This window comes from Madurella fahalii (genome assembly GCF_045866475.1).
Source record: "Madurella fahalii IFM 68171 DNA, scaffold_2, whole genome shotgun sequence".
In the NCBI taxonomy this organism is placed as follows: Eukaryota; Fungi; Ascomycota; class Sordariomycetes; order Sordariales; genus Madurella; species Madurella fahalii.
The window spans coordinates 6,665,966-6,689,402 of record NW_027263972.1 but is presented as its reverse complement, the minus strand read 5'-3'; the positions used below and the strand labels follow the sequence as shown (position 1 = coordinate 6,689,402).

The window sequence follows — 23,437 nt, the reverse complement described above, 5'->3', positions numbered from 1 at the left end:
CAAGGTTACTTACCACCGAGCCCTGTCGCATCAATTTAAGAGGTCAAGCAAGAGGTAAACATTATCATTGTAGCGAGCCGCTGAATGGGTGCTAAGGAATGTAAAGAACCACATCGCCCCAGTTCCCCAAGCTCATCAAATCATATAATTGCTTTCTGCTCACGCTTCCCATCCCGCGCCAAAGCTTTCAAAGTTTCCAACTCCTTTACTCCACCGAACCCCTTTCCCAATCGCCATCTTCCCTTCCAGGCCCCCCTTTATTTCCCCTTTACGGCGCGCAAAGCGTCAGGGTAACATCCTTGGCGGCCGTGCAGACCTTGACCTGGCTGCCGGCGGGGGGCACGCCGGTCGGCCAGATGATGGACGGGCAGGTCTGCTGGGCGCTGGCGACGACGACCTTGCGGCCGGTGAAGGCGTCGCCGAAGACGTCGCTGAGGTCGTACCAGATCTTGTCGCCGTCGAGGTTGTAGGCGAAGATGGTCTGCGCCGCCCCCGTGTACAGCCCGTCGGCGCTGCGCGTGATCTTGAGCGCCTTGCCCCCCGTCACCGGGTCCTTGCGGAACTCCTCGGCGTAGTACCCGTTGCTGGAGAGCGCGTACGGGCCGGCCACTTCTGAACCCACCGACCACAGGTGCACCGTCTCGGGACACCGGTTGACCACGCGGGCTTTGCCGAGCGCCGATGCCGCGGGCAGGGCGGCGGCCAGGGCGACGAGGGCGAGGTTGGTGAGCATGTTTGGGAAGGTTTGGTGATGTTGCGTAATGTAAGTATTTAGGGGAGAGGGATGCGTTCGTGTTTTTGTTGTGAGTTGACTATATCAGCGAGGGAGTAATGCCCGAGCGGTTGAATGGATGGATGGATGGATGGATGACTGCGTGCTGGAGGCGATGTCTTTCTTCCGGATCATCGTAGGATTATTGAGTCTTATATACTTCTAGACTCGCAAGTCCCCGGACGATTACGGCCGGCCTGGGTGGTGGTCGACCCATTGACAAGACGGGGGGACACCATCACACCGCCAGCATCTGACGGCTCTCGAGTCCCGTCCCGCGTTCTGGAAATAGCAGCATCCGACTTGGATAACTTGGATTTTGCCTGAAGGGTCTCCACCGTCCGCCATCAACAGACATCCCCAAACCTCGGCATGTTTTCCGTCGAGTAAGAGAAACAGGCAAATACGAGTTCGATATGTGGACCCGCAAGGGGAGCGCCCAACGGCGTCTGGCCAATGTCGGGTGATGCTGACGGGCCCTTCGAGAACCGGGGGAGTCATGTGCACCAATATCACGATATCTTGGGGCTGACAGCTGATGGGCGGAGCTGCGATACGATGCTGCGGCGTCAAAGACCCCAGTTATGCATCAATTGGAGTCTGATGCGGGGAACAGCGTCGGGGTCCTTGCGTCGTATCGCGCATGGACCATGCCGGACTGGGACTGGGTTGTAGGAACCGTCGTGATAGCCGCCGATCTTGTCTGCAAAAGGGCAATTATACATTTACAACTTGACAGCAAAGGGACGTTCCACGGGGACGTGCCGAGTATGGCGCAACTAATCGTGGGCTATGTTGAAGGAGCACCGAGGAAGGGAATCAATGTCCCATTTGACAGCCTCACAAGGTGCTTTGGCGGAGTGGCTTGATCCGGGCTCGCAATGGTGTCAAGCTTTGGGAGGGGTTGCAAGCTGCTTGGGAACCAAGACGCCCCCACGGCAGTCAACGGCTTCAAGCGCCATGTTGGAGCCTTGCGACTTTACCGAGAGAAGCGGTCTGACAGGCCCGAGCCCCGGGCCTGACCCGTGGTTCGCGGCTGCAAACATCTGGGGAACATGATGTGGCTCGTATATGCAGCCAGGGACAGCTAGAGCTGTCTTGGCAGGCGTTGACGGAGAAGCAGCGGCATCAGACAGACAACCCCGAGTAAACGGACTACGAGCCCGTCGAGTGGTCGATTGGTGGTGAATCCAGTATCAATGGCTTCATGACATCTCCTGATGATAGCTACCTCGTGAGCGTGGCATCAGCGAGGAGACGGGAGAGCATGGTTAGGTAATGTGCTGTGTGTTGCGGAACTAGGCCAGGTATTGTACTGTACAGTATACAGGTGATAGTTAGCTCGCCCTGCACAATTGGGTAAGCGAACCCAGAATTATGCAGCTCACCGCCCGCCCAAAGCTAGAATTCTGCCCACTCACCCCGCCTGAATTTTGAGAAATCCAGCCCGACCAACCTGCTGCTCCCTAGATGCTTTGCTGCCGCCAACGCATCTGTGGACGGTTGTCGTTACTCGCTTGAGCTTATTTTCCTTACCAGCTGCATCATAAACTGTATTTATTGGCCATGGAGCAACCGGTCAGCGAAAGCGGTGGGCAGACGCCTGACGTCCAGAACCCCGCCCCCGCCCTCCCACCTGGTGCGCAAGCCCCATCATCGTCGTCCCCGGGTGCAGCACTTTCCAAGCCTGTCCATTCATTGGTGCTGGACGCCAACGCGATCATCAAAAATGACCCGACAATCTCCACGTTGCTTGCACAAGCCGAAGAACTCTATACGATTCCCGCCGTGGTGTCCGAGAGTGGGTTACCTACTAAGCAGCATGCTTCGTTCACACCACTAACTTGTGCCTCTTAGTTCGTGATGAGGCAACAAGATCCAGATTCCAGACAACATTGTCACCATTTCTCAAGATCCGAAATCCCCGACCCGAGTCCGTCCAGTTTGTCACAACCTTTGCGCGGAGGACGGGCGACCTTCAAGTCCTCTCGAAGCCAGATCTGCATCTTCTGGCCCTGACGTACGATTTAGAAGTCGAGAGAAACGGCGGCGATGTACGTCACTAGCATTGGATACTTGGATTGTATACACACGGCTGACATGTGCGGGAATTAGTGGCGGTTAAGAAAGGAGCCGAACCAGAAGGGACTGAATGGGAAGCCGCCTGGGAAAGAGGAGGCAGGCAACGTCGAGGCGTCTCTGTCTGAAATGGAAGCCAGTGCGGATGTTGACGCACCAACCCCTGCCGTTGAGACGACTAAGGAGCAGGAAACTGCCGTGTCTGATGCCGCAGACGAACTTGGTCATTCCTCGAAGCAGGCGACAAGGCAAACGGTTGCAGAGGAACTAGAGAACCTTGATCTGAACAAGCCTACTGCCCAGGTTGACGCACCAGGGGAAGAAGATGAGGGCGATTCAACATCAGAGGAGGATGACGGAGAGGGGGAATGGATAAGTTCGTCTCTTCATCTTGCACACCTACTCCACTTGATCAATCTCACTGACCGATCAAACTAGCCCCGAGCAACATCAAGAAATACCAAGCCAGGGAGAACGCCCGGACATCGCCACAACCGCTACAGCGAGTGTTCCAGGCTGCCTTGATAACAGCAGACATGGCCATGCGAAATGTCGCCCTCAGGATGAACCTCAAGTAAGGATCCCTTGCAGACCAGCAAGGGCGCACTGACCGACTTCCTAGTCTCCTTGATTCCGGTTTCTCCCGCATCACGTTCCTCAAGACATGGGTGCTGAGGTGCCACGCCTGCTTCAAGGTCTGCAAGGATACCACGAAGCAGTTCTGCCCGTCTTGCGGGCAGGCCACCCTGACACGGGTCTCCTGCAGCACGGATGCCGCAGGGAACTTCCAGCTGTATCTCAAGAGGAACTTTCAGTACAACAACCGAGGCAACGTGTACAGTATTCCGAAACCAACCCATGGCACAGCAAACGGGAAGGGAGCCAATGTCAAGGGAGGCGGTAAGAACGGATGGGGAAGAGAACTCATCCTGGCCGAGGATCAGAAGGAGTACACCAGGAAACTTGACGAGGAGCGCCGAACAAAATACCGCGATCTTATGGATAACGATTATCTCCCTAGCATCCTGAGTGGTGCTAGAGGGTCAGGTCCGGGTAGGATCCAGGTGGGAGCTGGCCGGAACATTAACGCTAAGAAGAGGAGATGATCATAATCTCAACGAATGAAGACGTTTATGAGGTGCATGACGGATGCGGGGGTTAAAAAAATTGATAAATCATTGTTCCAATACCAATTATTGTGTGTTTGCCTGGTGCATGCTTGCTAATTAAAAGACCACGATAACGCCATACATGTCAAAGTCCCAACCCAAGCCAACGCCGACCGTTTGTAGCATCCATGCCTTATTGGAACCTCGAGACGCGAGGTGCACTGCCATCTCTGGGGCCATCGATATCTGAAACCCATATACTCGGGCAGCCTGACGTTTGCCATTTGCGTTTCTTGATCGCATTCGCGGGTACCTGTGCGCCGTAGAGCTCGGGCAGGAATAACGCCGCTACAGCTCCGAGCATAGGCCTTCGAATTTCCCCTCGTCTTTGTCGGTCCACAAATCCACCGGTCACTCGTGGAATGCTGCCGCTATACACTGTGTCCCCGTCCTTGTCTCCATAGTCGTCTTCTTATCCCGGCATCTACCCATCCATCAACCTAGTCGGATAATTCATTCTGCTCGCCAGCGTTAGCGCGCCCGCAATTGGCCCCCCCTCCATCCCTAATCGAGACGAGGGAAATAAGACATGGTCGACGGAACATACTCTTTTGCGCCAACAGCACGGCAAACCTCTTGCGCACCGCCAGCCGGTGGCGCGACCACTTGTCGTCGGGCGAGAAGCGCGCCGGGTGGGCCGACTTGGTCACCTGCCCGTCCATGACCTTCTTGAGCGTGTAACGCCGGCCAGAGCCGTTTGCCTCGGGAAGGTACATGAGATGCATGTTGGCGGATGTTTCTCTGTGGTGCCCGTCGGAGGAAGTGGGAGCGCTGCTGGCCTGGTGAGGGAGGTTGTTTTTTTTTTTTTTCTTCTTTTCCCGTGGGTTCGTCTTGGAAATTTTTCGGGACCCAAAGCGAAAGGGAAAAGGTGTCTCCACCTTTTGCAAGGAATGGAACCGAAAGGGCGGGACCCGCATGCCCCACTAACCAAATAACTGTGGGTCGCTTGTCGGCTCCATGCAACCGCAATTATCACTGACCCATCTAAACGACTCTGTCGTCTGTCTAGAATGACAGACTCTAGCTGTTTTAGGAGCCAGGCCCACCATACAAGCCAGACCAAAATTTTACAGCGCGCAACCATCAGCCACAATGCCATCGAGTTGAGGCTATCTCCACTATCAATTAATACTTGCTTGTTCGATATTACTGTGGAGTTGGGTTCTATACCCGTCAGTCTGCAAACCTCTGCTGCGCCGTCGCCGTCGCCGACTCCCGTATCGAATTCAGATGTTGCGAGACCGTTGCATTTGCAGGAACATCGCTGTTTCGTAAGTTAGTGTTGCGTGCTTGCAGGAATTCGGTGTGGCTGACACTGGTGGGGCTAATCCAAATGCGGTTAGAGCCCATTATTCTAGACAGGGGATATAGTCATTTTAAACAAGTTGGCAATCTCGACACACCGCAACCTGATTCAACATCTCACGAACATTTGAAGCATCACGAGATGAGACCGGCGATAACTTGGTTGCTGGCACTCGATCGATGAAAAAATTACCTAAAAACTACAACAGGAGAAATATGAAATCTCTGCGTCATTAATTATAATCGTATCATCACGTCATGACCACATCGCAATCCTCAACTCTCTTCCGCCACCCCAACCAACCTACTTTCCAAACCCAAGACCCTGTTGCTACGATACAGCCGTCATCGAGGGCCAATGTTCCTCGATGCCACTGGTTGTTCCATCGGAGGCGCACTGTTGAAAGACGCCCGCAAGCGGGGGCAATGGCTCATTCAAATATCAGCGATGCTGGGAGATTGCGGGGCGGCTGCCGGCCCATTGCTCCGCGGGTTACCGCCTGGTGACGCTGGGTTGCTATCCGGCTGGGACTCTGGCGCGGTAGACTGAGAGGTTGACAATCCCGGAGTGGACAACCGGGTCGACGATGCCGGCGGGCTCCACGACGGCGGGCTTGCTGGTGGCCAGAGCCACGGCGCCGAATTCGGCAGGGGCGGGGTCCGCGAGGGCAAAGTCGACAAGGACGGGGTCGACAACGGCGGGAGCGACGGCGCGGGCGGTGGCATGGGCGCCGAAGCGGGAGACGCCCCCGCGTAGTGGTCGTGGCTGGGCGCGGGGCTTGTAGAGCAGATGACGCACGGCTGGTGGTAAGCGATGCCGCCCCAGTATCTCATCGGGCGGTAGCAGGGCAGGTTCGGGGAGAAGTGCTGGCATGGCTTGGCGGTTCGGCAGCCGGGGCACGTCGCGGGCATCGGTGGGGGGGCGAATTCGTTCAACGGGCGTGGTTCGAACGTGAATTGGGGCCTGGCAAAGGGCGCGGCAGGAACGTAATTCCGGAATCCGTTGCCCATTACCGGCTGCCGCAGATGGAACGGCCCGCCATAGAATGGCGGCGGCGGCGGCGGTGGCGGCGTGACCGTGGGTCTGCCGTATGCTGAGACGCCAGGCGGAGGAGTGTACGACTTTGGGGGAGTCGGAGGAGAGGGCGCGCCGTCGAAGGACGGGATACGCCTCCGCACTACCCGGATGCGATCAACCGGCGAGTCGCTGCGGACCGGCGAATGACAGCGGGGGCTGGGATAAGGTGGGGGCGATTCGTATCGGCTGGCCCTGCTTGTCGGAGCGGGCGACCCGTAACGGCTCCGACTGCTTCGATACGATGGCGGTGACAGAGACCGTCCCCGTGGTTGGCACGAATTAGCCTTGTAGCGGAGGGCTTCCCGTTCGCGACGTTGCTCGCGGGACTTGCGGCGTACTTCAGCGTTATCGGCGATCCTCCAGGGATTTGTGAAGGGCGCAAAGGAGTTGATGTCGGCACAAGCTTTGGATTCGGCTCCCCGGATGATCACGGTGTACACGAGCGGCTCGGCAGCATCGGGGTTCTTCCAAAAACGTATTTTGTGGCGCTTCACCTCGGCGGGCTCGGCTTGAGCAAACCGGTGGTGCAGCAGCTGCTCTCGCATAGAGACGACTGTCCAGGTTCTCGTACGATAGCGAGATGATGTCGCCTTCCCTCTGTCGGAGAGGAGCTCCGACATGGCTGCCCGCACCTCGGCTGGGAGCTTTCTGCACCTCTCGTCGAGATCCTGCTCATAAGTCTTGGTTTTGCCGCATACCGCTCGAACCGCCCAGCAGCGCTTGTGTCTGGCTCGGAACTCCTCGACGGCGCGCAGGTGCATGCTGGCGAGTTCCGACTGCGCAGACGGCAGTCCCCTTATGGTAGCATTCCCATCCTCGTCATCGTACTTCTGGATCCTCAGACCAAGGACTTCATAGCCGGCCACCGAAACGCGCTTATCGGGAAAGAAGGTGATATTCCAGGCTTCATAAACAGACTTGTCAAAGTCGTCTTTCCCGAGTGTCCTAGTACCGTGTTAGGACGTTGACGCCAGCCGTGGCTCACTTGGGTACGGGGATACTTACAGCACAGGCGCCGTGTCCTCTCGAATCGAGGAGGAAAAGCTATCATCCGATGCAGTGGAGCGACTGAAGATGCTCTCAGTATCGCTGTACACCGTCCAGTCGTCGTCATCCGAGAGGTCGGGGGCCGGCGCCGGCCTTCTTCCCCTGGCTCGGTGTCCATGCATGGGGACCATGATGAAGCCAATGAAGATGGCAGGAATTGACCAAACTACGTGAAGGCAAACAGCGACTAGCCGGCACTACAGCATTGGTTCACACAGGACGAGATGGGGTTGTTGCTGGGCTGCGAGCCGTTTTATCTCTCTCCCTGGGGCTGGGAGGGGTGGGAGGAGGGGCGCAGGCAGACGGGACCCAGTGAATCCATGAGGCTGCATGCAGTCATCCTCGGAGGGACTGCACTGCGAATGGACGGCGCGACCACGCTGCTGGTCAGAATCAGAAAAAGCCGGGGGGGGGGGGGGGGGGGGGGCGGGGGTGGCCTTCTGCCGATCTGCAAGCTGGGCTTGCTGCCTGCGCAACGAGCGCAACATCACTGCTTCTCGCACGATGACTTGCATCGCCATGCGGTAAGAATGAGGTAGGGCTCTGATTGGGACGGCAGCCCCCAGACAAACCACTCATCCCATACAATGGGGTTGAGCGGGCAGTAGCCTGGCCGATCCTTCCCATTGGCCTGCCCAGCTGCGCATTCTCTGTGCCCCGCTGAAGGCTGTGCACCACATCTTTTCCACGGACGAAGCTCCGCCGAGGCCTCCATGCCTGAGGAATGCGAGGGTCCGTGCATCGGTCCTCTCGATGCCCGTAAGCAAGGCGTTATCGGGGTATATGGTTCTACTATGTTAAGGTACCTTACTACGCGAGGTGGAGTGTGTGTCGACGGTGCCGAGGCCACTAGCTTTGTTCGGTCTATACCTAGCAACTTTGGACACCCCCTTCTGCTTCGGACCTCACGCCTGCTCTGACCGAAGAGCTCCAATGCGGAACGGTCTGCTGCCCCTCATCCCCGGCCCCACCCCCTCCCTCCCACCGATGTTGGTCTCAATTGTCGCGGATATTCCCCAGCCATGCCGCGAGTAAGGTGCCAAATTGCGAGTTGTCGCGATGCCGGCTGTCAATGCGGTCTCGCCGGGGGATGACCATCATCGAGATGTCTGCGACATTTTATCCTACGCACCGTTCTACGCAACGTCGGCCGCCAGCACAGAAGCATCCCAGCCTGCCGTGCGGCCCGTGCGGCTACCTGAACCACACCTTGAACCCATGGCTTGTCGGAGAAGTCGGCGAAGGGTACACTTTGATGGAGCAGTTCACTGTGTTCAATGAGCTTCGATGGCCTCTGTGATCGCGTGGCGGCTGAGGTCAGACTCGGGTTGTCGATTGTCTGTGCACCATGAGGCTCGAGACTGGAAATGCCGGGTAAAAAAATGTTGGACCAAGGACAGGAGGTCCCGCGTGGTCCGCGTGGTTCGCCAGAGAAGCATCCGAAAGGCAACTGCAAGAGCATGCTACATATGCCAAGGTCCAGCCTTGCTGGCCAATAGCCATTCTCGCAACCCATCCACTCCTATCACATTGCAGCCAGCAACTTCCATCAACAATGGAAGTTGGGGCGGGGTTGAGTCCACGCCTACCCCAACCACAATTCCCTTTCAGCTTCCTTCCCACCGCTGAAATTCCAGAGTCGAGAGACGGACGGCGACCGAATGTCTACCCGAGAGTTTGTACAAGTGGTAATTATCCATCCGTTTCGTGATCTCACGCCCGCCTCTCCCGGCTTCCTCGTCGAGATCCATTGTCTCCCTCTGAACTCGCAGCCTTCTCCGTCCCAGCCTTGTCGGTCACGCCCGGGCGCCTGGAGCACACTTGAGGCTGAAGTGCTTGTGCTAGTGATTGGCCCATTTCTATAGCTTCCCTGCAGCTGAACAACCAATTCTCACTATCATCCAGGGCTTTGCCGCTCAAGCTGGGCCGCTCTCTCTGCACCGCCGCAATCTTTCACCGTCGTGGTTCTCCTTGAGAATAGGCCTGAAGCAGCCTCAGCGGGGATTGAAGAGGCAGTGCAAATATGGACGAGCTATAAAGATGTCCCCTGGCCTGTAGTCGCGAAATCGAAAAATTTTGCGTGTTTCTTGATCAGGTCTCTTCCCCCGGACAGCAACCGCCTGGCCGGGTCCTGAACGCCACGAAGTACGAAGCTCGATACCCCCCGCGGGCGCGACCGAATTTCCAGCTGTGGCCGCGCGTTCGCCGCCTAACCTCAGGACCATGCATCATGCTTGGTAAGGACCTTCTGCCTCCAAACTCACCAGCTTGGCTCTGCTAACTGAAGTCCTCCTTCTTGTCTCTACTAGGAGGCCTCGCCGCCTCACGCACTCCTTTTTTGCCTTCCCACTTTGCCACAATACCCGCCCTGGACCTTGCAGCCCGACGACCTAACAAGTTGCTGCCAAGAAGATGAGCACATCGGTTAGCTCGGGCTGGCCCGGCACACCCATTCGTTCCATCAAGGCGACCGAAACACTCCCGGGGCTCACCTCAAGGCGCAATCACACCAAACCACTATGCTCGGTGCTGTCGAGGGTTATCGACCCCATCTGTCTTGATCACCTAACACGGCCCAATGGAGTGGATCCTATCCCGCAAAGCATACCGATACGACGTACGTGCATGCCGGTTCGGAACGAAATGCCATTCAATCACAGGTTGGGGTGACGGCATCCTCCCCCGCGTCGCCGGTTTGTTGTTGCGGTTATGGAAATTGGAAATTTGCACCTAGCCTGGGCGGGACCTTCAAATGTACAACTCACACGACCAGGACCTAAAATGGATCGCTTGACGGACTCAGTTCACCATGCTTGGACACGAGGTTTGCGGCGGATGGTCATTTGGATTTGGAGACAAAACCAGACCATTTCCACATCTTTCGTCACAGCCCCCTCCCCTTCTTCCTATCGTTGTGCTCAAACTCCAAGACGGTTGTACTGTGCCCCAGACCAATTGCCACTGTCTCCAACATGTCATACGCTCAAGGCTATCCTGCCACCCCTTTCCCTCCCGTTGCCGTTCCGGACGGCCTTCAGTTACGCGGCGCTTGCGATGCCCCGTCCTTGGGCTATGATCAACCCCAGCATCCGCAGTACGTCCGCTACCCACCCCCGGGCCTGCCATGCCCTGAACCCTGACATGCTTTTAGACCCATCGACGGCGCCTCTCATGATTGCCCCCACGCCAGCGCGTGCGAGGAGCGCTTTGCGACTCTTGAATCTATGATGATGAACGAGTACTGCAGGCGGTCAGAATGCCGGTGTCGACAGAGCACATGGTTACGGACCAAGACTAAGTCCCTCCTCACGCGAGCATGGTCTATTACGTCCCTCGGGAAGTCCCGGCGTAGTCCTGAAAAGGAGCGAGGAGCGGAACCTGACCGCACGCGCGCGGCTTGTGAACTCCCGGGCCCGGCCCCTCTGCCCGAATTTTCCGGGCGCCGGCGGAGCGACACACATCCAGTGCAGGAAAGGGAGACTTGCGCGCCTTGGGAACTTCCGGGCTCAATCCCTCCGTCTGAGCTTTCTTTCGACACTATTACGGTTCCTCATGAACTGCCCGCTCATTCGTTGCACGCCTTTCCCCCAATACCGCAAGAGTATCCAGTGCCACAGCCGACGACCTATCTCCCATCGCCCGGCTCCCACGTTCCGCTCCTTGCATACGGCTATACAGGACCCAAGTTTGGGTCGACCTTTCCTTCTTCCTTCGCAACTTATCATCAGCCCCAACATCCAGTCCAGCCTCTATGTGAGCTGGATGCCCCATCACAATACCCCGTGCCGAACGTTACGGCATCATACACGGCTGCGCCAGCTCAGTCTTTCAGTGGCGTCTCACTCATGACCCCGTCGACGGCATCAACGTCAGGCAGCTGCTCTTCCGTTTCGCCTCAGTCATCGGTATCCAGTGTCCCCACAAGCTTGTCGACGGCCCCGACATCGGTCGATTATGGCGCTCCTCTCTTTGCGGCCTATACTACTTACTCCCCTGTCGAGTATGACGAAGACGATGACACGGCGCCTTGGGACAAACCACCTGCCGCAGCACAGCAGAGTTCATGGAGCTCAACGAGTACGATTGTCGAGCTTCCTGCCAGCACTCCGGATGATGTTTTGAAGACAGGACAATGGCCAAACGTGCCTGGGCCTTTGAATGTCGCAAGCGCAGCCCCGCAGCTAGACGCCCTTCGCCCAGCCCCTCCCCATTCGATGCCGTTACCGTCATCACGGTCGGACCGAGTGGACTTGCGGACAGGCGGGGATGGGACACATAAAGTCCGGGAAGGCGTCCCGTTGTCAATTCCAACCTCGCCAGTCGACGGCCTAAACAGTCCAATTGATCTCGAGAATTTGAGGGGGATCTTCTCCGAGGTGCGCAGAAGCGCGAAGTGGCGTGGGGTTGGTATCGAATGGCTGCCAGAAAACTCGGACAACGACGCCATATTGGCAGGGATTCAGCAGCTCGAGAATACTGGACAGAACCAGGCGGAAGGTTCGGTTTTCTCTAGACTGAGCTTCATTCACTTGGCGTTATCTATGGCTGCGGAAAGGGGAAGCCAGATTCCACAAATCTCTCATGAGACGATAAGGTTCATCCGAAGTGGTCATCAACGCGACCTGCCGAAGGTGTTTTCGGACATCTCAAATGCATATCTCCATGGTACGTGTAATCAAGCACACTCTGCATCTCGATTAACTTCGGCGACTGACATCTCTTAGCGCTTCATACCCAGATTGAAACCAATCCTGGCTCGTGGCACTTCTCGCAAGGGCAGCAGTATGTGGAGCGGCGCCCCGCAATGATTGCCCTGAACTTCTTGTGGTTGCACTTCAGTGAGGGGAGGCGCCGGCCGCAACCCCCAGTCAATCTAGAGAGGCAGAACTCGTGGGATTCCACAACAAGTACCGTACTGGACGTGAGGTTGCCAGAAGCAAGCCAGAGCATCGACGCTTCGGCAACCCAAGGACGGCACAACTTGTCGGTTTCGACAACAAGTACCGTAGCGGACTTGAGGGTACCAGACGCAAACCAGGCAGTCGGCGTTCTGGCAATCCCACAATCTCATGCAGACAATGCCATCTCCCAACTCCCGAGCCAGCAAAGAGCAAGGGACACGAAGCCAGCAACTCTAGGAACGGCCCCGAAACGGTCTCTAGGTTGCATGGCGTGCAATTTCTTCCCGGCCAAGGGGAGCGACCAGCGCAAGAAGATAGAAAAGCACATGCAGACCGATAAGCATAGGAGGAACACGAATCAGGACTCGGGCGAGATAGAGCGGTTCCCATGCCCGATCTGCGGAAAGAGTTACAACCGGAGGGACAATATGCGAGGACACCTCAAAAAGCACAGAGACCAACGGAGGACGGAAGAGACTAGGGGCAGGAAGCTGGCCCGACGCGCTTTGGGACCGGCCAAGCTGCTTTAGCAGGCCGCTTTGGCAGGCGTGGTTGCTGGCGCGATGATTTCATGCTGGCGGATGGCAGGCTGGCTACCGTGGGCTCTTTAATCTTGTCGAATTACGATTTCTGGAGTCTTGAGATGTCTGGTGTGCGAGTGGCGGGCAGGGGCACTTGTCTAATCTTACAGCTGCCACGCAGCTTTACTTGATGATAATGATACAGTGCTGGGCGCTTTCCAACCCTTCATATTCTTCGCTGCATTGTTGATCCTCGCCCACTTGGCCCTGTCTGTCCAGCGCCATGATCTGAGCACAGCGGACTGGTCTCGCATGGACGGGGAGCCTTAGGCACCTGCAGTATGCGCCACCAAGGCTGTCCGAAAACAGGGAGGCCTCTATATGAGGGGGGGTGAGATTGGGCACCTAGACGTCGGACCTTCAGACACCTAAGGTAAATTTATTCCCCACTGGTGCTGCATTCCTCCATCCTCGAGACCCTGGCATCTCCCAAGACTAGTCTTCCACACCTCCCCCTGCTGCATGCATCGTACTCTTATCTCTAGGTACAATGCACCTAATGGTTCGCAATCCTGATGCGAACCTCGATGCGAACTGGTTCGCGAACCGGCCGATCGGGTGCATAGGGTCGGTGTTGGTCAGGGGAAGATCTGGATTCCCGGAAGCATCAATGCCCCGCTATCCCAAAAAGAAAAAAAAATTCACCAAAGGTCCGGAAAAGGTCAAAAAAAGACGGAGTGTGTGCCGGGCTCAGGCGAGAGGCAACCGGGTTGTTGGCCGCGGACTACGTTTTGTATAGTGTAGTGGCTCTGTGTGGGAGGTCAGCACTTGATAAGCAAGGAAGGAAGATACGCCGGAGTTCCGTTGTGGGTGGTAAGGTACCGGACGGGTATGGTAACGTTACCGGGATGACCGGCTCCGGTAATTTTCGGTAAATCCCTTTCCCCCCACCACCCTTCCCCCCTTGGGGGACCCGCGCCCCCCATTTGACTGGTGTTGCTTTCGCCGAGGCAGTTGTCATGCCACACTCCAAGAAGTCGGCCGATGCTAGCCAAACCAGATGCGACGCAACCAGAGGCCCGTGTCTAACCTCTGAGGCCTGTTGTTGAAATGCGAGCATCTCCTCAACCACGATCTCAACTCAATCGGTCCTCGTCGACATTTGGTGCCGGGTTTCTTGGCTCTTGGAACCGTTGGGGTTATCTGGGGCCCCGGATGAAGACAGGTTACTTCAACGCGTGATTGGCGCTGATGCTGGAGGAAGGGAGCCTTTGGCGAGTCAGGTGCTCTCGTTGTCTAAGGTGGCCTAAGGCGGTGAGGGCTAATGCATCAATGCGGGAGAGGAATGGTTCTCTGGATGGCGGCTGGCCTATGGCGAGACGAAATTGAAGAGCATTGGGAATAGCCTGAACGCAACCGTATCGTGGAAGATCTGAATCGAGCGGTCCATTCACTGCATTGTTTATATTGTCAACAAGACTTTGATATCGGCTCAGCGGAGCAAACTTAGCTCTGACACAATAATTGACTAAGTCACAACGGACGACTCTCTTCGCTTTTGCGACTAAGCTTCTCTGGTCACTCAAGGTAGATTCTTGTCGACCTGCCCTGGGTAAGATGTTGAGCTTCAAAGGAGTTGCGATGGTGCAGTACGGATGCATGAGAGAATATAAGCCTGTGTTGACGGAACTCCGTTGGTTCGAGTGTCGATCTCCCTTAATGCAATGGTTCTGGATTTGGGAAGCATCGATAGTTGTAGGACATCAAAAGACGGGAACAGAGATACTTATCCACTGGTCATACCTACATTTGCCTCGACAGCGACCAATGCCAAGACACACCAGATCACGACGGGCCAAGGCCCTTGGTGGGCCGTCGCCACGTAAAGCTGCATACTAAGGCGTCGAATGGTGCGAATCGAAATTCACCAATGCTCTTATATCCGTTACTGGCTGGCTCGTAGGCCGCCACGTCCCCGGGTTTGGCAGCATCTCCGTAACAGCGTGCAGGGTCCACAGGAACAAAGCCGCCGTTACCTTGCCTCACCCATCTTCTGAACGCAGCACGTGTGGGTATGACGATCTGCATTCGTACATGATGCACCGAGCTCCAGTTTAAGCCTGTTTGATGGACTTCGCATTCCATCTCGTCTTGCCCGGGCTTTCTGGGCCCCCTTTCGGGCATAGGTAATTAGCACCGGATCGACGCGAGCCATAAGCATACGGACCATCCAACCCCACTCACCATGCCATCCTCCATCGGGCTCAAAGCCCTGTCACCCTTCTCCTCCATCCTCTCCAGCGCAGTCGAGGCCATACTAGCTGTCGCCCGACGAGGGAAAAAGCCAGCCGACCACTCATGGCAGACACCGTCCCCCACTGATCGCAAGTTCCCATCAATCGACACCACCATTATCACCCGCCTTTTAAGTCCCGTCAGCTAATCGGCTGACTGCCCGAGTCCGACTGCAGGTCGGAGCCCATGCCCCATGATCAACGCGCTCGCCAACCACGGCTACCTCCCGCACGACGGGAAGGACGTCTCCCTGGCCCGCCTCGTCTCAGCCCTCAAAGAGGCCATCAACCTCGCCCCGGACGCGACGCTGCTTGTGGGAGTCAAGGCCCTGCAGACATCGACCACGGGGAAGCGGTGGACCTTCCACCTGGATGACCTGGCCAAGCACGGGGGTGAGCCAGTCCCCCCAACACACTCCCCCCCCCCAACCCCCCCACTCTGTCCATGTTTTGATCCAGTCGTCGTCCGGTGAAAGTGGGGTAAAGTACGGTAGTAACACAATGTGCTTTTTATATTACGAACCGCGCAGTCATCGAGCACGACGGCAGCCTCAGCCGGCGCGACTTCTCCTCGGGCGACAACTCGGCGTTTGCGCCCGAGGTATGGGCCGCGGTGGCGTCGCACTTTGCCGGAGCCGAGACGATCTCCATCGAGACGGCCGCCAGGGCGCGCAGGGAGAGGTTGGCGGCTGCGCAGGGGGCGAACCCGGAGTTTTGCATGACGAAGAAAGGGTTGGAATTCAGCGTGATCGAGACGTGTCTGTATCTTGAGGGTTTTTGGGAGCGGGACGGAGGGGCTGGCGAGGACGGAGTGGGTGAGGATTTTGTTTGGTGAGTTTCGAGTCGCTCGCCCTGGGGGTTGGTCTGGGTTGACTGCGGAGACGGGTGGAAAGGGGGAGATGCTGACGTTGCCGCAGAACAAGAGCGGCTCCCTTTTGAGGAAGGGTTTACGAGGTCGGAGAAGCCGCTGACGATCTCGGAGATGTTGGTGTTGCGGAAGAAGGTGGAAGCGGCGGGTTGATCGCGTATTACATGCCTTACCTACCTTACCTTAACACCGTCAACCTCGCTCTCTCGTTCGGCTGACAAGAGGGAAACCTGGGTTCAAGAGGCAGAGCAGGAAGGCCAGCTCGGCCCCATTATTGCGTACATACTTGATACAGTAGCAGTATCCTAAAGATATCAGTGAGCATGTTACTGCCTTTGCAGCCAAAATTTTCACGTCTTCGTCTTCGAAACACTTGTCTAGAGTGTTTGTAGACTGGCAGGAGAATCGGCCCGAACTAGTTATTATGCTTTTGTATGACGGGTTTGTCTAACGTGAAAACTCACATCATACACACAGTATCACACACAGATCACCCGCTCGTCGCATCGCTCATCCAATCCACCGAGGTTCCACGAGGTGATCTGGCCGGCTCCCAACCAGTACATGACCATTGCAGGTTGCGCTCTTGTAGGATGGGCATTGTGGAGGATGGAGGGATTATGATTGGCCAGCCGTGCTTCGAATGCCTCAATCGGGCAAGCGGACAAAGGGCGCTTAAGACGGCCATGGGCCTAAAATAAGGCCTTGGCGAGATGTTTGGCGATCGGATCGACTGGTGCTGACAAGGCTCTTTGATAAGCGCCAAAGTGGGCCAGCGATCTCGTCAAAATCGGCCCTTGAAACTCGTGTCTTGTTACCGCGTAGGGCAATGGCTCGCTCGCACCCGGCGCCTGATCAAACTGTATGGAGTGTGCATGAACGCCTCTCAGCAAATCGGTTCCCTTGCACGAGCGACGAGCGCGACTGAGATGCTACAATCAATGGATGCAATCACGGGTGCACCAACTGCTGAGTCAGGCAGAGAAGTCTCATATCTGGAGCCAGCCAGCATGTATAAGATGCCACCTTCCACGGTGATCTGGTGTGCTTGTTCCATTGTTCATCTGCCACACTGCAATTGTTTCCCCCTTTTTTTCTTTGTCTAGGTCCTCCGTCTCTTTTCTCCTTTCTCTTTCCTCTTTGTCTATTCAAGGCGTTTGTGGGCTTGTTCTGAATCTATTGTGTCTCTGTTGCCGGCCAACTGTTTAAGAGTTTTAAGGGTCAACGTCTCTCTCACGCCGTCTTCTACCGGTTACCTGCAAAACCTTTTCCAACTCTCCTTGCTCTCCATTCCCAATCATAGCAAACAACAACAAGAACAACGAAGACCACATCAACAAAATGTTTCTCGCAAGGGTGGCAAAGCTGTACTTCAAGCGTAAGCCCGGTCACTATCACGCTGCAATTTGGGTACTCTGCTAACAAGTCGACAGGTTCATCGCCAATCGCCTACGCGCCATACCTCTTGATCATCCCGATCATCGTTTTCTACGCTCTTTCCCTTACCGGCTGCGTTTCGACATCTCCCGCGATTCCCAACATCTACATCGTCTCCCTCCGCTCCAACACCAATGCGACCACGGACCCAGTCCAGGTCCGCATCGGCTACTACGGGATCTGCGGCATCGATGAAGACGGTACGCGCTGCCAGTCGGCCAACGGCCGCTCCGTCGAGGAGCTGGCCGCCAACCTCTTCCCCGTGCTCGGCGGCAACTCCTCATCCAACACCACCTCAGACGCCGACATCACCGACCTGATCACCACCGCCCTCAACCTCCAATCCCAAAGCTTCATCTCCGTCCTGGCCGCTGCCGCCGTGCTCTTCTTTGTCGGCGTCGCCGCCATGCTCTTCTACAAGCTTGACGTCCGAAAGGGCGACTTTGACCACCCCCGCCGCAGCGCCATCATCAGGCGGGCCACGTACGGCTCGCTGTTTCTCTCCACCGCGTTCGTGTTCGCCGCGGCGCTGGCAACGGACCAGGCTGCCGACGCGCTGGAGTTTGCCTCGGCCGGGATGAAGAACGCGTCGGTGCTCATCAAGTCCGGCACCACGCTGCAGGTGCTGCAGTGGATCACATTTGGGTTCTCGATGCTCTTTACGCTGGCCGTCCCATTCTTGGTTCGGCCCAAGGAGCGTGCCGAGGTTTATAAGGAGGAGGCGTGAGTTTGGTGGGGATGAAAGCTGGGGTTATGCCGGAGCATCGGCAGCGACTTGTTACATTAGGGGGGCGGCGATACGGGGCTGGTCTTGGTGTGGCCGCGTTTACTAGTACTAACACCTTAATGATACCTCATGAATAATTGATATTGGGAATGGGCTGTTTTCTCGCGTCTCTGTCCCACCTTGCACTCGGGGTGTGAATTGTAGACCGGATGCCTGTACGGACCTGTCGCCCAGCTGAAGTCATTCAATAAATTGACGCATAGTCAAACGACTTGCTGTGTCAACAGGGATTTTAAACATGGAAAAACAATCATCTAGTGAATGGTCCGGTTTGGCCAATGCAAGATATTGTCATTCTCTATTCTCTATCCGACCCCTTACGGGACATCCCTCCTATTCTGTCACAGCTAACACGTCAATTACGTGCACATTGATTTGGACCACCGGTGAATGAGTCGCGGTAGGGCTTGTGCACCTTTTAGGATGCGATATCCTGTGAAAGCCAGCACACCTAGACACAAACATATCCGCCGGCAGGCTACTGACGCAACATGTTCTCCAGTCCACAACTTCCACTGAAGATCCGTAGAAACCGGTGGGATTCAATCTTATAAAACTCCGCCCGAAATGTGAGACTGCCCTCAACGATGCCTGTCCGTCCTCGCCTCAATTTATGCTATTTGCCCAGCTTGGAAGTCAAGATGTATTCACCAAATAGTGTGGGGTATGATTAGCTGACCTATGGGGCACAAATGGGTGAATTTACACCGTATGCTAGGTATTTATATCTCGATAAAGCTTCGTCCGAACTCCTTTGAATCGCGTCATCAGCCTATTTTTTAGGCCGCCCGCGGCTTTTTTACACGAGCGACTCCCACCAGCACATTTTGTTTTTCCTACAAATACACCATTGTTTTCCGATCTTGCTGAGCACAAATTTCGTTCACCTTCTCATATCAAAAAGTCAGCGACAACGCCGATCACCACCTTGTCGAAGTCATCTGGGCTCTGCGATACCATCAATCACCATGACAAACCAAAAGGGAACGGGATGTACTTGTGGAAGCAGTTGCCTTCCCTGCTCGCTCTCGCAGATGTTCGAGGAAAGACGCCAGCTTTACCAGTCGCGGCCCCGGGAGGATAAGCCCAGCCAACCAGTGAAGCGTACTAAGTAAGTTCCGCCTGGCGTTGCTTTCATGGTTGGATCAAGTGCCTGAATTCTCCGCATTTACTTAGGGCTCGCCGTGCAGATAACCGCAAGAAAACCTCCCAGGCGTCGAAGCCGCCACCCGCTACCTACTCAGAGCAGCCGACAGAACGAGGAGATGAATCCGAGTCTGTCGACAAGGACAAACGGACAGAGACGGAAGAGCGCGTCGAAGAGGAGGAACCTCGTGAATATTGGGTACCTCCGAGGGATTGGAAGTGGTGGTGGTAATCGTGGTCAGCTGGTGGGCAGAGCAGAATCTAGGGGAACCGTTCGCTGGTAAGTCCCCCTCTCCCCCTATGAGGACATCACTGTATGTAATCATTTAACAAGCTTTGGAGAGTAATTCGGCGGTCGCTCGTGCGAAGCGAGCTGCAAAACAAGGGCATGAAGCTTGTACGATAGATTTCCGGTGTCACGGGATTATTATAACGTTGGGGACACTCGTTGGCATTGGCAGGGTTGGTGGCAACTATAGGGATGAGGCGATAACCAAGGGTTTTATCTTAGAGTGACCTAGCTCTATGAAACGCTGGTTTATGATTACGGAGGCTAGTCAAGCTCACTGTCAACCAGTGCTCTGACAAGTGAGCAAGCATTGTTCATCGCCAGGACTCACCAGTACCTCATATTGTGGTATGCAGATACAAATATAGCCAGTAACTCGCACACTTATCTTTCGGCACAGTTGATAAATGTGACTCAAGATGTGTTGATTTCTTCGCTCGTGGGGCCTAGAGATTCTGCGCTGTTGACAGAAAGATAAGGTATTGAATGGTTAATCCTGGGGATAAAGGAACGGTAAGAAACCCAGTACGTCTGTTCAAACATGTAGTTTCGGAATTGTGTCGGCAGGATGCATTTCCAATGGCCATCGCTCTGGCATCGCCATCGTCATCGGTGCCCGAGATGAAAATCATTAGCAATGGGGCACAGTACCGAGGCCGGCAAGGCTGGGTGCCGCCGAGTTTCACAGCTGCAGCCACCGACAGCAAATTTTCAGGCCCGCCGCCTTCATTCAGCTACTTCACACCCCGCACCCAAGCACAAGCTTTCGCTTCACATCTCATCCGTCTTACTCCAACTTGCGCACCACGCGACCGCCTGAAAGCATGGGAGACGCCGTTTTCCTACGAAATATCCGGCTCAATGCCAAGGTCGGACTGGATTGCTGGCACCGGGACAAGGCGCAGCCGGCGCTCGTCTCTCTGTCGCTGCCCACCGACATTCAGCTCGCCAGCGAGACCGATGATGTGATCAACACCATCAACTACGGCACTGTGTACAAGGCCATTGACAGCGGCCTGGCGGGCACGTCGTACGACACGCTCGACGCCTTCACCGAAGCAGCAGCCCGCATTGGCCTGGAGGCAGGCGGCGGCAAGACGGTCAAGGCCACCGTCAAGCTGCCCAAGGTGATCCTGCAGGCCGAGGGCGAGGAGGGCGGCGTCGCAATGGACGTCGAGATGGCGGCCGGGGAGAATGGAGCAATGGCGGTCCAATCAAAGGTGCTTCATGTCCATAACCTCCGCGTTGCTTGCGTCTTGGGCGTCAACGACCACGAGCGCAGAGGGAAGCAGCTGGTGGCTCTGAATCTGGACCTCTATGGTGGGAAACTTCCTGCCAAGACTGATTACCAGAAAGATTTTGCACCGGTGATCAAGGTGCGTCATTGATTCGGACTCTGCACATCTGTCTCGGACTCTCACGTTTCACAATCTCATCATTTAGCTCGTCGAGGACTCGAGCTACCTTACCCTCGAGGCGCTTTGTTGGGCAGTAGCAAAGCTCCTCATCCTCGGCCTGGCGTTTAGCACAGTACGTGTGAGCATCGAGAAGCCCAACGCCTACGGGGTCGTCGACTGCCCCGGCGTGGTCATGACGCGATCCGTGATGGACATAAGACCTTAACTGCTAGCTGTGGAAGCCTCTACGCCCGTGGGCTTTCGAGCGTGGTAGGACGGAATGCGCCGGGGCAGACTTGGAGCTACAGGAAGATGATGTGCGCTGTCTTTCATCATCTTGTCTTTGTCTGCCTTGGGGTGGGTGAGGGCACTTCAACTTGCCCCGCCCTCCGTCTGGTCCTTCATTGGACATGGCGATTCTTCTCGTAATATTTCGGTCTGATAAACAATCGAATTACCCTTTCCATCATTTTCAACTGCTGACATGCGTTGCAATGGGTCGATTGCCTGGTGTTGTGGTTGGTTACCAGAAGAGCCGAGTATAATAATATAAGGCTGCTCGCACCCTTAGGCAGACTTGTGGGGATCTGCAAGCGACGGACCCAGAATCTGCAGCAGCCGGGGCGGGATAGAAGCGCCTTTCAGCGGCATCGGAGCCCGACATGCCGAGGAACGGGTCAGCCCTCCGAGGGACCCCGCCCATCCAGCGTCAACACCCACACACTCGACCCCACAATTCAATGCTTCGATATAAGTTGGCGACTTCTTCCCTGGGACCAGGATCTCTCCGACTGCTTCTCACACCTCACATTCTCGCCTTGCGCAAAACAAACCCTATCATCACTGCTGCCGTGCTGCCAACATGTCGGACTTGGCGAGCGTCGTCCCTCAACATAGCCCCGCTGCTGTGCTCTCGGCAATTCTCAAGATGATCCATGACCGCCTCATCCCAATAACTCGCGATTCTTTCGCCAAAGGTGGAGCCCCGTTCGGCGGCGCCGTCCTCAATGGGTCCGACCTCGCAGCCGTGGCCGTGTCGGTCAACGAATGGCGAGAATGCCCCATCTACCACGGCGAGACGAACTGCATCAGGCATTTCTACCAATTGGCGCCCGAGAACCGCCCGGAGCCCAAGAATTGTATCTTCTTTGCTAGCCACGAGCCGTGCTCGCTCTGCTTGAGCGGCTTCGCCTGGACCGGTTTCCCCCTCATCTACTATCTCTTCACTTACGAGGAGACGGATGAGCTCCTAGGCGTATCGGGGGACATTGAAATCCTCAAAGAGGTGTTCAGAGTGCGGGCGCCCGGCGACACCGATGAAACCCTGGCGGCTCGTCCACTATACAACAAGCAAAACAAGTTCTTTTCGGTCCGGTCCATCGACGAGCTCATCGAACAGGTCGAAGCCGGAGAGGAAAGGGAGAAGTTCAAGCAGAAATTCCAGGCCGTGAGGGACGCGTATGAGGAGTTCAGGACCTCTCGGAGCTAAGTTGACGACGCTGGAATAGCCGACGTCATGCTCACCCACAGATACCACTGTTGATTTTCACTCCGGAGGAAGACGGACACTAGTTGACACCACACGGCCGTTAGCGCACGTGTAATAGATCTAGTTACTAAGACTATCCATTCTCCACAACAAGATAGTAAGATAGTGCTATGTGTTCCTTTCTTCTACTCGTACCAGGCACCCTACTTCTCCGACTCCCTCACCCATCCGGCTCCCCCCCCCTCCAACCAATCCCCGCCGCTTGCCCCAAGCTTCTTAGTGACCCTCACCCTGCCATCTCCATCCCGCGGTCCACCGCCTTGCACATATCGTACACCGTCAACCCGGCCACGCTGGCCGCCAGCAGCGCCTCCATCTCGAGCCCGGACTTGTCGAGCGACTGCACCGTGGCCGTGACATCCACCCCGTCAAAACCTTACTTTCCCTTCTTCTTTGCTTTTCCTTTCTCTCTCCCTCTTCCGCTGCCGCTGCCGCTCCCCCTTCCCTTAACCCGTCCTCTTTCTCCTCCTCCTCCTCCTCCTCCTCCTCCTCCTCCTCCTCCTCCTCCTCCTCCTCCTCCTCCTCCCTCTCCCAAAAATCAAACCCCACCTCGACGCTCATCACGCGATGGGGCGGCACAGCAGGACCAGCTCCGCCGTCTTCTGGGCCGCCAGGATGCCCGCAACACGCGCCACCACCCGACCACGTCGCCCTTCCTGCTGCGCGGCTCCCGGATCAGCGGCAGCGTCCCGGGGCGACCGGAACGTCATGCGGCACTTGGCCACCGTCGGCCGCTTGCTGTCGACCTTGCTCGTCACGCACACCATGTGCGACAAACCCGGGCGCTATGCTCGGAGA

The 23,437-nt window shown here is 56.2% G+C and overlaps 8 protein-coding genes across 8 annotated transcripts; 5 read left to right on the top strand and 3 right to left on the bottom strand.

Annotated features, from left to right (window-relative positions):
• Positions 1 to 268: 268 nt before the first annotated feature.
• Positions 269 to 733, bottom strand: MFIFM68171_04708 (uncharacterized protein; the record flags this gene model as incomplete). Its single annotated transcript, XM_071060128.1, has 1 exon — positions 269 to 733. The coding sequence occupies one exon, from the start codon at positions 731 to 733 to the stop codon at positions 269 to 271; it is 465 nt and encodes a 154-aa protein (XP_070916229.1).
• A 1,605-nt stretch (positions 734 to 2,338) lies between these two features.
• nob1 (20S-pre-rRNA D-site endonuclease nob1) lies at positions 2,339 to 3,957 on the top strand (the record flags this gene model as incomplete). The annotated part of the gene is made up of 5 exons (XM_071060127.1): positions 2,339 to 2,573; positions 2,630 to 2,826; positions 2,888 to 3,227; positions 3,290 to 3,425; positions 3,474 to 3,957. 5 exons carry the CDS (start codon positions 2,339 to 2,341, stop codon positions 3,955 to 3,957), a joined length of 1,392 nt encoding a protein of 463 aa, XP_070916228.1.
• A 1,803-nt stretch (positions 3,958 to 5,760) lies between these two features.
• On the bottom strand, positions 5,761 to 7,581 carry MFIFM68171_04706 (uncharacterized protein; the record flags this gene model as incomplete). The annotated part of the gene is made up of 2 exons (XM_071060126.1): positions 5,761 to 7,348; positions 7,409 to 7,581. 2 exons carry the CDS (start codon positions 7,579 to 7,581, stop codon positions 5,761 to 5,763), a joined length of 1,761 nt encoding a protein of 586 aa, XP_070916227.1.
• A 7,536-nt stretch (positions 7,582 to 15,117) lies between these two features.
• On the top strand, positions 15,118 to 16,187 carry MFIFM68171_04705 (uncharacterized protein; the record flags this gene model as incomplete). The annotated part of the gene is made up of 5 exons (XM_071060125.1): positions 15,118 to 15,256; positions 15,344 to 15,559; positions 15,697 to 15,847; positions 15,939 to 15,997; positions 16,084 to 16,187. 5 exons carry the CDS (start codon positions 15,118 to 15,120, stop codon positions 16,185 to 16,187), a joined length of 669 nt encoding a protein of 222 aa, XP_070916226.1.
• A 1,188-nt stretch (positions 16,188 to 17,375) lies between these two features.
• MFIFM68171_04704 (uncharacterized protein) lies at positions 17,376 to 18,198 on the top strand (the record flags this gene model as incomplete). The annotated part of the gene is made up of 2 exons (XM_071060124.1): positions 17,376 to 17,412; positions 17,468 to 18,198. The coding sequence occupies 2 exons, from the start codon at positions 17,376 to 17,378 to the stop codon at positions 18,196 to 18,198; spliced, it is 768 nt and encodes a 255-aa protein (XP_070916225.1).
• Positions 18,199 to 20,517: 2,319 nt separating this feature from the next.
• Positions 20,518 to 21,316, top strand: FOL1_1 (trifunctional dihydropteroate synthetase; the record flags this gene model as incomplete). Its single annotated transcript, XM_071060123.1, has 2 exons — positions 20,518 to 21,069; positions 21,137 to 21,316. The coding sequence occupies 2 exons, from the start codon at positions 20,518 to 20,520 to the stop codon at positions 21,314 to 21,316; spliced, it is 732 nt and encodes a 243-aa protein (XP_070916224.1).
• A 636-nt stretch (positions 21,317 to 21,952) lies between these two features.
• MFIFM68171_04702 (uncharacterized protein) lies at positions 21,953 to 22,579 on the top strand (the record flags this gene model as incomplete). The annotated part of the gene is made up of 1 exon (XM_071060122.1): positions 21,953 to 22,579. The coding sequence occupies one exon, from the start codon at positions 21,953 to 21,955 to the stop codon at positions 22,577 to 22,579; it is 627 nt and encodes a 208-aa protein (XP_070916223.1).
• A 620-nt stretch (positions 22,580 to 23,199) lies between these two features.
• Positions 23,200 to 23,406, bottom strand: MFIFM68171_04701 (uncharacterized protein; the record flags this gene model as incomplete). The annotated part of the gene is made up of 1 exon (XM_071060121.1): positions 23,200 to 23,406. One exon carries the CDS (start codon positions 23,404 to 23,406, stop codon positions 23,200 to 23,202), a length of 207 nt encoding a protein of 68 aa, XP_070916222.1.
• Between the last annotated feature and the right edge of the window lie 31 nt (positions 23,407 to 23,437).